Source organism: Mustelus asterias, chromosome 11, assembly GCF_964213995.1.
Source record: "Mustelus asterias chromosome 11, sMusAst1.hap1.1, whole genome shotgun sequence".
Taxonomy (NCBI): domain Eukaryota; kingdom Metazoa; phylum Chordata; class Chondrichthyes; order Carcharhiniformes; family Triakidae; genus Mustelus; species Mustelus asterias.
In genome coordinates, this window is record NC_135811.1 from 44,764,995 (window position 1) to 44,777,927 (window position 12,933).

At 42.4% G+C, this 12,933-nt stretch overlaps 1 protein-coding gene across 1 annotated transcript in view; it reads right to left on the reverse strand.

The window, feature by feature from the left end:
* Window positions 1-12,933, reverse strand: part of LOC144500237 (protein CC2D2B-like) — a 190,400-nt gene that overhangs the window by 162,188 nt on the left and 15,279 nt on the right. Inside the window, exons 6-7 of the mRNA XM_078222914.1 lie at window positions 8,738-8,906; window positions 8,033-8,169 (exon numbers count right to left, since the gene is read on the reverse strand). Coding sequence (XP_078079040.1) covers window positions 8,033-8,169; window positions 8,738-8,906 — 306 coding nt within the window. The remainder of the gene's footprint in view (window positions 1-8,032; window positions 8,170-8,737; window positions 8,907-12,933) is intronic.

Here is a 12,933-nt window from a genome sequence, read left to right on the forward strand (position 1 = left end):
AAAGGGTTGGAAATTAAAAATAAAGGATGTTATGCTTCAGTTATACACAGCCTTGTTCGGAGCCCATCTGGAGCACTGCAATGGGTTTTGGGCACCAAAATGCAGAAAGGATACATTAGCCTTACAAGGAGCACAGTGTGAATTTGCCAAAATTGTTCCAGGGCTTAAATGGTTAAATTATGAAGAAAGTTTGCATAAACTTGGTTGCGTGCCTTGAGGTTGGATGATTATAAGGTGAATTGATCAAAGTATTTAAATAAAAAATGAGAAATAGGAACAGGAATGAACCATATGGTCCCACAAGGCTACTCTGCTATTAAACAAGATCATATCTGACCATTGGCCATACCTCCACTTTCTCATCTTATATCCTTTGATTCCATGCAAGAGGAAAATGCATCTCAACCTCAAATATGCTGAATGGTGAAACATTCACAACTCTCTGGGATAGAAAATTTCAAAGATTCACAACTCTTTGAGAGAAGAAATGTTTCATCTCAGTCCCAAATTATTGGCACCTTATCCTCAGATTGTGCTGTGTTCTAGATTCTCCAGACAAGGGAAATAACCTCAGTGTCTACCCTATCAAGATCCTTCAGAATCTTCTATGTTTCAATGGAATCGCATCTCATTCTTCTAAACTGCAGAGATATAGGGGACGATTATCCCAAAAAAGTTCTAAGTGCTGAATTTGTGGGAAAAATTGTGTAAGGGCGGCACGGTAGCACAGTGGTTAGCACTGCTGCTTCACAGCTCCAGGGTCCCGGGTTCGATTCCCGGCTCGGGTCACTGTCTGTGTGGAGTTTGCACATTCTCCTCGTGTCTGCGTGGGTTTCCTCCGGGTGCTCCGGTTTCCTCCCACAGTCCAAAGATGTGCGGGTTAAGTTGATTGGCCAGGTTAAAAAATTGCCCCTTAGAGTCCTGGGATGTGTAGGTTAGAGGGATTAGCGGGTAAAATATGTGGGGGTAGGGCCTGGGTGGGATTGTGGTCGGTGCAGACTCAATGGGCCGAATGGCCTCCTTCTGCACTGTAGGGTTTCTATGATTTCTATGATTTCTAAGTCACTATTGTTTTTTCAGTGCAACTTCACACAAGAATCTCTCACACTCTGTGCAGTATAGAGGTCACAATCGTGAATATCATTAAAAGCTTGGGGGGTGGGGCCAATTCACACTGAGCCTGACAGTCCCAGGCCTCAGCGCATATGCAGTGCCCCCGAACTGTCCACCTGCACTTTGCTAGCCAGCTCGGGACCCCTGCAGTCCTGCCTCTCCAGCACCCCTCCATGGCCCGATCACAGCCTCCATGGGCATTTACGGGACAGCCCCGATCCCCACCCCCCCTCCCATCCCAGAGCACCCTGATCTCCAGGCCCCCCCCCAGCAGTGACTATCTCCCCCACCCCGGCAGAACACCGTCCCCCACTGGAGGCAGATCCCCCGGGAGGCAGACCCCCTGGCAGACCATCCCCTCAGCCCGCCCTGATCGTTGGCCTCCCTCCAGCCCCGATTGATCTCAATGGTATGGGACCCCCCCTCACCCCCACTGATTGTCCCTAAGCCCTGCCCCCTAGGCCCCACCCCCTTGGCACTGTCCAATGCCCGATGGGCAGTGCCAGTGTGCCCATGACCAGGAGCACCACATCCCTGCCACCCAACCCCCTGGGGGGGGGCCCAATTGCCCCCCCTTCACTCCAGCGGGGTCACCTGCTAGTTCCCCAAAAGTGGGGAGCTACTCTGAACCCCGCCAGAGTGAAATTGTACTGGTAGGGTGGGAGTTGCTATGGGGCCAGGAAACTTCAGTCCTGGGCCTGATAGTGACATTTAAATTACATTAAAAGTACTTACTTCCGACCACGCCAGAGATCCAGCGCTGGGAGATGCGCACATGTCAGGAACGTATGCGCGAATCCCGCGAATCGGCCCACACGCAATTCTCCTGGCCCGACATGCTAAAACATTAGCGCATCGGGTGGGAGAATTGCCCCCATAGTTACAATTTAGACAACCTCTTATCATAGGACAACCCTCTTATCTCAGGAACCAACCTCGTGAAGCTTTGCTGCATCTCACCTAATGCAAGTGAATCCATCATTAAATATGGAGATTAAATAAGCAAATGGTACTCCTGATGTGATCTTACCAAAGCCCTGTACAATTGTAGCATGACATCCTTTCTCTTGTGCTCCAACCTCCTTTCAATAAAGGCCAGCATGCCATTTGCCTTCTTAATTGCTTGCTATACCCTCATGTTAACTTTCTATATTCTTTATATCCATATTTCCAAGTGCCTCCAAACATCAACATTTACAAGTTTCATACTAACTAAAAAATATTCTGCTTTTCTATTTTTACGACCAAACATTCCGTTTGAAATGATCTGCCAGAGACTGGGACTGATGTTCCTGGCATCACACCAGCATCAAAATTCATATACACTTTACTAATTTCTGTGACAGGCAAAACGTCTTTTTCGCTGAACAGCAGTTATTGCAAAACACCATGTCCCTTGAGCTGTTCGCAATCGACGTAGTACTGATCATATTCAACCAACCCGTGCTTTCAAAACTCAATTTAGGGAGAGGCAGTGATGTGACGCTATTGTCAAGGATAATGCTCTGGGTACCTGGTTCGAATCCCAACATGGCAGATGGTGGAATGTGAATTGAGTTAATAAAACTCTGGAATTAAAAGTCTAATGTTGACCATGAAATCATTGTTGATTGCAATAAAACCCATCTGGTTAACTAATTGCCTTTAGGGAAGGAAAGCTGCTCTCCTTACCTAGTTTGGCCTAGCCTGCATGTGGCTCCAAATCCATAGCAATGTGGTTGACTCTTAAATACCCTAGCAAGCCACTCAGTTACATCAAAACTGTTAGAACATCAATAAGGAATGAAACTGGAAACATCACCCAGCATTTGTATAGGCAACTACAGCAAATTCAGTCCTATCTACTCTGCAAAGTCCATCTGTTCATCTGCACCATTCACAACTCCTCAGATACTGAGGATGTCCATGTCCAAATGCAACAAGACCTGGACAATATCCAGGCTTGGGCTGACAAGTGGAAAGTAACATGCATGCCACACAAGCATCAGGCAATGACCATCTCCAAAAAGAGAGAATCAAACTATCGTCCCTCGACATTCAATGGCACTACCATTGCTGAATCCGCCACTTTCAACCTCCTGTGGTTACCATTGACCAAAAACTGAATTGGACTAGCCGTATAAATATTGTAGCCACAAGAGCAGGTCAGAGGCTCCAAGTCCTGCAATGAGTAACCCACCTCCTGACTCCCCAAAGCCTGTCCACCATCTGCAAGTGGAACACACTTCAGTTTTCTGGTTGAGCGTAGTTCATTTATACTCAAGCAGCTTGGCGTTATCCAGGACAAAGCAGCCCACTCAATTGGTACCCCATCCACAAACAGTCATTCCCTTCACTTCTGACAAACAGTGGCAACAATATGTACCATCTATAAGATGCATTGCAGGAACTCACCAAGTCTCCATAGTTGCACTTTCCAAACCTGACTGTTACCATCTAGAAGAACAAGATTAGTAGATGCATGGGAACATCACCACATGGAAGTTCTCCTCTAAGTCACTCACTACCCTGATTTGGAAGTATATCGCCATTCCATTACTGTTGCAGGGTCAACATCCCAACCACTGGTGTCAGGCTAACTGGCTTGTAATCCTGTGTTTTCTCTCCCTTTTTTGAAAAGCGGAGTTATGTTTCCCCTGGGTCTGTTCTAGATTCTACAGCATTTTGAAAAATTGTAATCAGAGCATTCATTATTTCTGCAGCTACACTTTTTACGCTGCATGTAGCCCATTAGATCCTGGGGATTCGTAAGATTTTTGCCCTGTATGTTTACCTAATACTTTTTCTCCACTGAGATCAATCACTTTAAGTTCCCCACTCCATTTGGCCCCTTCATCACCCTCTATTTTTGGATGTAATTTGTATAGTCTACTGTGAAAACTGACAAAAAATAGTTGTAATATTTGTTCAATGTCTCTCTATTTTTCTCATTTTCCATCATTTCTGCTGCAAGGGGCCAATGTTTATTTTTGCTACTCTCCTTTCCTACATATTTGTAAAAGCTCTTAGAATCTGTTTTCATATTCTCAGTTAGTTTGCTCTCATAGTTCCCATTTTAAGTTGCCCATTTTAAGTCTGTTTTAACTTTGGTCAATAAGACATTTAGCATCCGGAATTCCATTTTAATATCTTTCCTTCCTGGTCTGACATACGGTTGCATGACCCTGATTGGCATCATTTTGGCCTCCTTGATCCTCTCAGTCATTGCTGACCCCCACTCCATCTCATTGATTCTCCGGCTTCCTGCCTCTCCCACTCCTGGACCCTCCTGGGTGCTAACAATCATTCCTCGTGCCACCTCTCTCAGCTTATCTTGGTTAAGTCAAAGCTGCTCTTCCTGTCTTTTGCCACTCATCCTAAGCCCTCACTGAGTAAAGGTTTGGGAGAAGGAAGTGGCAAGCGACAGAGGCTGAGGTCAAGAAGTCTGGCAAGAGGGAAGATCGGCAAGAGGGAAGGTCAGCAAAAGGGAGGGTCAGCAAAAGGGAGGGTCAGCAAAAGGGAGAGTCAGCAAAAGGGAGAGTCAGCAAAAGGGAGAGTCAGCAAAAGGGAGAGTCAGCAGTGACCAGGACGGTTGGTGAAAGGGGGGATCAATGAAACAGAAATGCTAGGACATGTGGCGAGCTGGAGGCTCTGAAAACATGATCATTGGGGTCCAGAAGGTTGGGGAGCAGGAGACTCAGTAAGCTGGCGGGTCAGCGGTGACCAGGAGGGTTAGGACCGGGAAAGGCAACAAACTGAAGGGTTGGCAAGCAAGAAAGATAATGTGCCAGACAGTCAGCAGTAAGCCGGAGAGGCAAGGAGAAAGAGCTGGCACATTTATTTTATGTTTTTAAATATATTTTATTTTCAAGATTATCTAATTTACCAATATAGGGATTTAGCTACATAAAGTGTTTCAACCTGCAGGGCATAACGTTTTAACTTTTTTTTCAGATGAGAAAGGTCCTGCAGAACTTAATTACAGCTTTTCCATTGGTTGTAATGGAAAAATCTGATTTGCTTTAAGTTGTTTTACTTTAAAGTTGCACTTTTCAATCATGCCACTACAACTTAACATAGAAACATAGAATATAGGAGCAGGAGGAGGCCATTTGGCCTTTTGAGCCTGCTCGACCATTCACCACGATCATGGCTGATCATTCAACTCAATAGCCTAATCCTACTTTCTCCCATAACCTTTGATCCCATTCGCCCCAAGTGCTGTATCCAGCCGCCTCTTGAATACATTCAATGTTTTGGCATCAACTACTTCCTGTGGTAATGAATTCCACAGGCTCACCACTCTTTGGGTGAAGAAATGTCTCCTCATCCGAGGAATTACTGTTGTAAAAAAAATACTGCTGGTGTTAGAAAGCCAAAATAAAAACATAAAGCACTGTAAGTACTCAGTATGTCTGGCAGCATCTATGGAGAGAGAAAGAATTGACATTTCAAGTCAAATATGACTCTCCCTCAGAAACAAAGAGTCATCTTCAATTCAAAATGTGAATTCTGAAGATTACAGTTCCTCAAAATTATTACATTGCCTTTATTACAAGCAATTATTTTTGAATAACTATTGTTAGAGGGCCTATAAACTGCTCCCACCAACGTTTCTGATCACTGTTATTCCTCATCTCCACCTATACTTATTCTACTCTCAATTTTCTGAGCCAAGCTCTTTCTCACCATAATAAGAACATAAGAACTAGGAGCAGGAGTAGGCCATTTGGCCCCTCGAGTCTGCTCTGCAATTCAACAGGATCGTGGCTGATCTTTTCATGGACTCAGCTCCACTTTCCTGCAACCCCTAATTCCTTTACTGCTCAAAAATTTATCTTGCCTTAAAAACATTCAATGAGGTAGCCTCAACTGCTTCACTGGGCAGGGAATTCCACAGATTCACAACCCTTTGTGTGACGAAGTTTCTCCTCGACTCAGTCCTAAATCTGCTTCCCCTTATTTTGAGGCTATGCCCCCTAGTTCTAGTTTCACCCGCCAGTGGAAACAACTTCCCTGCTTCTATTTTATCTATTCCCTTCATAATCTTATATGTTTCTATAAAATCTGCCCTCATTCTTCTGAATTCCAATGAGTAGAGCCCCAGTCTACTCAGTCTCTCCTCATAAACCAACCATCTCAACTCCGGAATCAACCTCGTTAATCTCCTCTGTATCACCAGTGTGTTCTATCATCCTTTACTGTCAGAGATACTTCTTACCCTTTTCTATTCTGTCTGTCTTTTCAAATGTGATGTACCCTGGAACATTTATTTCCCAACAATGTCTCTGTAATGGTAATCAGATCAAAGCCATCTATTTTTATTTCTGCCACCAGCTTCTCCATCTTATTGTGTGTAATTTGCACATTCATATAAAGATGGTTACTGTTTCAGCCCTTAGTAAGTTCAACAGAAGTTTGCAGGTCCTTTTATCCTAGATGGTTCATCTCTGTTTACCAGGACCTGGCCTTAGAAGTGTAAAGGAGCTTTGTACAAAACTCCTTGGGATTTGATTTCTCCAGACACACAGCATTGGTGTTTCTTTAATGATAACGTGGTTGTTGCTGTTCTGAAGGCCAGAAATTCCTTTGATGTGAGACCTAGATAGTCATGGTTTCAGTGAGTTTAAAGCCATTGCCCAATTTTAAAAAAAATATAGCTTATAAATATATCTATATTACAAAACTATAAAGTGAGGTCTTAGCCCCTGACATAGTGAAAAAATACTTCCTAATTTCACTCCAAATGGCTTTCTTTTAAGATTATGCCTTCTTGTTTCTCCGTTCCATCTCTATTGAGTCCCATTATTGGTGGGAAGAGTGGGGAAGCACAAAGCAATCTTTGTGGGGAGGCAGTGACACAGTGGTATTACCACTGGACTAGTAATCCAGAGACCTAGGATAATATTCTGGGGGCCTGAGTTCAAATCCCACCACGAGAGATTTCATTTGAAATCAATAAAATGCTTGAATTAAATGTCTAATGATGACCACAAAACATGTTTTTGAATAAGTGGCTCCCCACCGACACTCTTTTCCACTAGAACTTCTGTACCAGGGCCTATAAGACTAAGACCTAAATGTGCCCCTCCCATCAGGGAAATCATCGCTATTGGAGAAGTGGATGATCCAACATCAGCTTCAGTCTTCTAACCTCTTGTGAAGGAATACACTACTGGTCTTTTGATTCTGGACACTGGATTCATGCGAAACAATAATTCTTATTTTGTCTGTGGGTTTTCCCGGACCTCTTTTTCCCCCCTTTATCCTTCGTTTATTGTATGAATGTACTGGGGGTTACATAACGACACCCTATTTTGAGTGTGTATTAACATACACTGACCTCAGATTTTACCCTATATCGAATTTGCTATAGGATTAACAATAGAGAATTGGATCTCCAAAACTGAGGGTTTGGGGAAAATAGGTCAATATAAAGGGGAAAATCAAAAATAAACACTTTCTGTTTACAGACGGGTTGCGGGAGGAGAAATAAAGGCTATTTTAAATTAAATCTTTTGTCCATAACAACATAGACTAGTAGAGATCGGGAACTTGCTCCTCAGAAAGACTGAGTATGCCAGGTCAAGTGAAACATTTAGGATGGAGATTGATGTGTTCTGATTTTGTAAAGGATACGGAACATAAGTGGGTAAATGGAGCTACAGTACTGATGAACCATGATCTAACTGAACATTGAAACAACCACAAGAGATTGAATGACTTAATTTTGTTCCAGTGTTCCTAGATTTTGCCAATTTTATCTCCTAATTAGTCACAAGTTGTTGAACTAGAGTGACCAATGGCAATTTATGTAGTAATTTTTCCTATTCTGAAGAAGAACCATTACAACTCAACCACTCAGTTTCTCAAGGCTTTCTTCCACAACACCCCAATCCATTTCCAGAAATAGATAATGACATTATCTTTATGAAGTTACCTCTTCTTGCATAAGAAAACGATTCTCCATCTTATGGATATTTTTTTCCAACACATCTGGTTTATGAATGATATGGAAGCCTTCTTCCTCCAAGACACGAGGTGCAATGTTTCTTGGAAGCTTACTGTTTAGAGCCACTACAAAAAACAAAGAAAACTTGACACAGCTTGCAATTTCTCAAAGTATATCCATTTCAAGAAACAGTGGTAGTAACTGATTCTCCTGGTAAAATGATAGCATGTAAAAATGCTATAATAAGACAACACCCATTGTATATTGTGATGATAATAGCATGGGCTACAATTTTTTTTCAACACATCCAGTTTATGAATGATATGGAAATCTTCTTCCTCCAACACGTGAGGTGCAATATTTCTTGGAAGCTTACAATTTAGAGCCACTAAAAAAATTAAAAGAAAACTTGACATACCTTGCAATATTTTAAAGTATACCCATTTCAAGAATTGGTGCTAAGTAACTGATTTTCATTGTACAATGATAGCATGTAAAAATGTTATAATAAAACAACATGCATTTTATACTGTGATGATAATACCATGAACTACAATTATTTATTTTTTGCTGCAGAAGCAAAAAAAAATAGATGTTGGCATCTGTGGAGAAAAACAGAGTTGACATTAATTCTGTTACTCCCTCCACAGATGCTGGAAGACCTGCTTAATCTTTCCAATCTTTTTGTGGTACCTGGTGATGTACTGGGGACGAAAAGTTTTTTTTCCTGTTCTCTTTGGAATCGATGATGCTGATATTCAGCAGGTATCATTTCAGTCATATGTTCACTTAGGTAAAGGTCAAATTTGGCCTTTTCTTCCGACATAGTACCAGTAAGCTGAATTTCATTTTCTTCTCTTTCCTAAACAATAATAACAAATGTATGAGCTTCAAAAGCAAAAGCAATTCTTTATTCAGGAAAAGTAAATTGTACATTTAATGCCAAAGTATAGCAAGATTACGAGTAATTGAATTCAAAATAATGATTTACAACAGAACTTAATTTGTAGCACATTCAGTTCTGTAAAAGTCATGCATGGACAATGTCTGAGTAACTCTCAAGGGTAATAAGGATGATTTTCCTCTGTAGCCTCTATCTCAGCACAAAGTAAATGAGGCGCATTGGAAATATACTCTACCTAGATTTATCCCAGTATGGTCATATTTTCAGTTTCTGCTGATTCGCAATAAGTGTACACTCAGTGGTGCCCTACCATTGACTGCACATCCACCATGAGGTCATTCAAATTTTAAAAATGTTATCCTTGTGTTCTAGTCCCGCCATTGCCTCACTATATCTGTAATATTCTTTAACCTTCTAACCGTCTCAAACTCTTAAGTGCCACTCTCTTCACTCCACCACTGACCATGTGCCTTCAACTTTAATATGCAATTATATGGTGCACCTAAACATTGGAAACATCCTAAGGTATTTCACAGGTGCTTGATCAGACAAAAATTGACAACAAGCCAACAGATGATGCCTAAGCCGAGCAAAAGAGTTAAGTCTTAAAGAAGGTATTACAGCAAGAGAAAGGTGAAGAGATTTCTCAAGAAAAGGCAGCATGATTTTGTGAAGGGGAGGTCGTGTCTCACAAACTTGATTGAGTTCTTTGAGAAAGTGACCAGAAAAATTGAGCAGGGCCGGGCAGTGGATGTTGTATACATGGACTTTAGTAAAGCCTTCGATAAGGTTCCTGATGACAGGCTGATACAGAAGGTGAAATCATATGGGATCTGAGGTGAGCTGCTAAGATGGATACAAAACTGGCTTGGGCATATGAAGTAGAGAGTAGCAATGGAAGGGTACTTTTCTAACTGGAGGTCTGTGACAGGCAGTGTTCCACAAGGATCAGTGCTGGGGCCTCTGTTGTTTGTAATATATATAAATGATTTGGAGGAAAATGCAGGTAGTCTGATTAGTGAATTTGCAGATGATACAAAAATTGGGGGAAAAGCGGAAAGTGAGAAGGATTGTCAGAGGATACAGCAGGATATAAATCTGTTGGAGGCTGAAGCCGGAAGACAGCAGAAGACAACTTGGATAAATGTGAGGTGATGTGATTTGGAGGGTCTACTGCAGGAGGAAAGTATACAGTAAATGATAGAAATATTAGCATACAAAGGGATCTAGACGTGCAGATCCACAGTTCCCTGAGGGTGGCAACTCAGGTGGACATGGTGGTCAAGAAGACGTATGGCATGCTGGCCTTCATCGGTCGGGGCATTGAGTATAGGAATTGGAAAATCACGTTGCAGCTGTTTTAGACTTTGGTTAGGCTGCATTTGGAGTATTGTGTACTGGTCACCACACTACTGGAAGGAGGTTGATGCATTGGAAAGGGTGCAGAAGAGATTTACTAGGATGTCGCCTGGTTTGGAGGATATGGACTATGAAGAAAGGTTGAATAAACTTGGATTGTTTGCATTGGAGCGTCGGAGAATGAGGGGGGACCTGATAGAGGCTTACAGGCTTGGATAGAGTGGATAGTCAGAGTCTTTTTCCCAGGGTCAAAGGATTAATTACTCGGGGCATAGTTTGAGAGTGAGAGGGGGGAAAGTTTAAAAGAGATGTAATGGGCAAGTTTTTCACACAGAGGGTGGTGAATGCCTAGAACATGCTGTTGGAGGAGGTGGTGCAAGCAGATTCTATAATAACTTTCAAGAGGCATCTTGATAGATACATGAACAGGCAGGGAATAGGGGGATATGGACCACATAGAGGCAAGAAAATATTATATTAGAGAGGCATTAGTGTGGGCACATACTTGGTGGGCCAAAGGGCTTGTTCCCGTGCTGTACTGTTCTTTGCTCTTTAGAAATCCACAGCACAAGGCCTAGGGAGCTGAAGCCACATGGTCAGTGGTGCTGTGAGGAGAGTGGCACTTAAGAGTCCCAGAGAGTTAGAAGGCTAAAAGACATTACAGATATAGTGAGGCAATGGAGGGATTAGAACACGAGTATAACATTTTTAAAAATTGAAGCACTGATGGAGCAGGAGCCAATATGGTCAGTACATACATACAAACATATATATGAATTAGGAGAAGGAGTAGGCCATTTGGCTCCTCCTGTCTGCCCAGCCGTTTGATGTGATCATGCTTGATCTAATTGTGGTCTCTACTTTCCTATCTACCCCTATACACATAGATTCTTGACTGACAAGGGAGTCAATCTAACTCTACCTTAAAAATATTAAATGACTCGGACTTCTCTGCTCTCTGGGGAAGAGAATTCCACAGGCTAATGACTGCTAAGAGAAAAGAATTCTCCTCATCTCTGTCTTCTATTGCCAGACTCCTTATTTTTAAACTACGTCTCTTCATCCTGGGCTGAAATTTTCCAGCCATTCATGCCAGTGCGATTCTCTAGTCCCACTGCAATGAACAGGGATTTCTTTTTTATTCATTCATGAGACCTGGGCATCGTTGGTTGGCCAGCATTTATTGCCCATCCCTAGTTGCCAGAGGGCGGTTCAGAATCAACCACGTTGCTATGGCTCTGGAATCATAAGTAGGCCAGACCAGGTAAGGGCGACAGATTTCCTTCTCTAAAGAACATTGGTGAACCCGATGGTTTTTTCCAACAATCGACAATGCTTTCAATGTCATCAGTAGATTCTTAATTCCAGATATATTTTATTGAATTCAAATTCCACCATCTGCTGTGGCAGGATTCAAACCCGGAAGAACATTAGAGTCATAGAGGTTTACAGCATGGAAACAAGCCCTTCAGTCCAACTTGTCCATGCTGCCTTTTTTCTTAAACCCCTAAGCTAATCCCAATTGCCCGCATTTGGCCCATATCCCTCTATACCCATCTTACCCATGTAACTATCTAAATGCTTTTTAAAAGTCAAAATTGTACCTGCCTCTACTACTTGTTCCAGACGCTCACCACCCTCTGTGTGAAAAAATTGCCCCTCTGGATACTTTTGTATCTCTCCCCTCTCAGCTTAAACCTGTGCCCTCCAGTTTTAGACTCCCCTACCTTTGGGAAAAGATATTGATTATCTAGCTGATCTGTGCCCCTCATTATTTTATAGACCTCTATAAGATCACCCCTCAGCCTCCTACGCGCCAGAGAAAAAAGTCCCAGTCTATCCAGCCTCTCCTTATAACTCAAACCATCAAGTCCCGGTAGCATCTTAATAAATCTTTTCTGCATTCTTTCTAGTTTAATAATATACTTTCTATAATAGGGTGACCAGAACTGCACACAGTATTCCAAATGTGACCTTACCAATCTCTTGTACAACTTCAACAAGATGTCCCAACTCCTGTATTCAATGTTCTGACCGATGAAACCAAGCATGCCGAATGCCTTCTTCACCACTCTGTCCATCTGTGACTCCACTTTCAAGGAGCTATGAACATGTACCCCTAGATCTCTTTGTTCTGTAACTCTCCCCAACGCCCTACCATTAACTAGTAAGTCCTGCCCTGGTTCAATCTACAAAATGCATCACCTCGCATTTGTCTAAATTAAACTCCATCTGCCATTTGTCAGCCCACTGGCCCAATTGATCAAGATCCCACTGCAATTGGAGATAACCTTCTTCACTGTCCACTATGCCACCAATCTTGGTGTCATCTGCAAACTTACTAACCATGCCTCCTATATTCTGAGCTTCTGGATTAATAGTCTAGTGATAATACCACTAGACCATTGCCTCCCCACAACTGAGCGCCAAATTCTCTGTTCTCGCTTGCAGCGGCGTCGGAGCATGAATGGCCAGAGAATTCCAGTCCTAGTCTCTAATAAACCTGTCACGTTCTCTCAGGATCTTATTTGTGTTAAGATTTGGGGAAAATTAAGATTGGTGTCAAAGCAGGGAATTGATTAGAGGCAGATGGCTGGAGAAATTATGAGACACGAATTAGCCTATC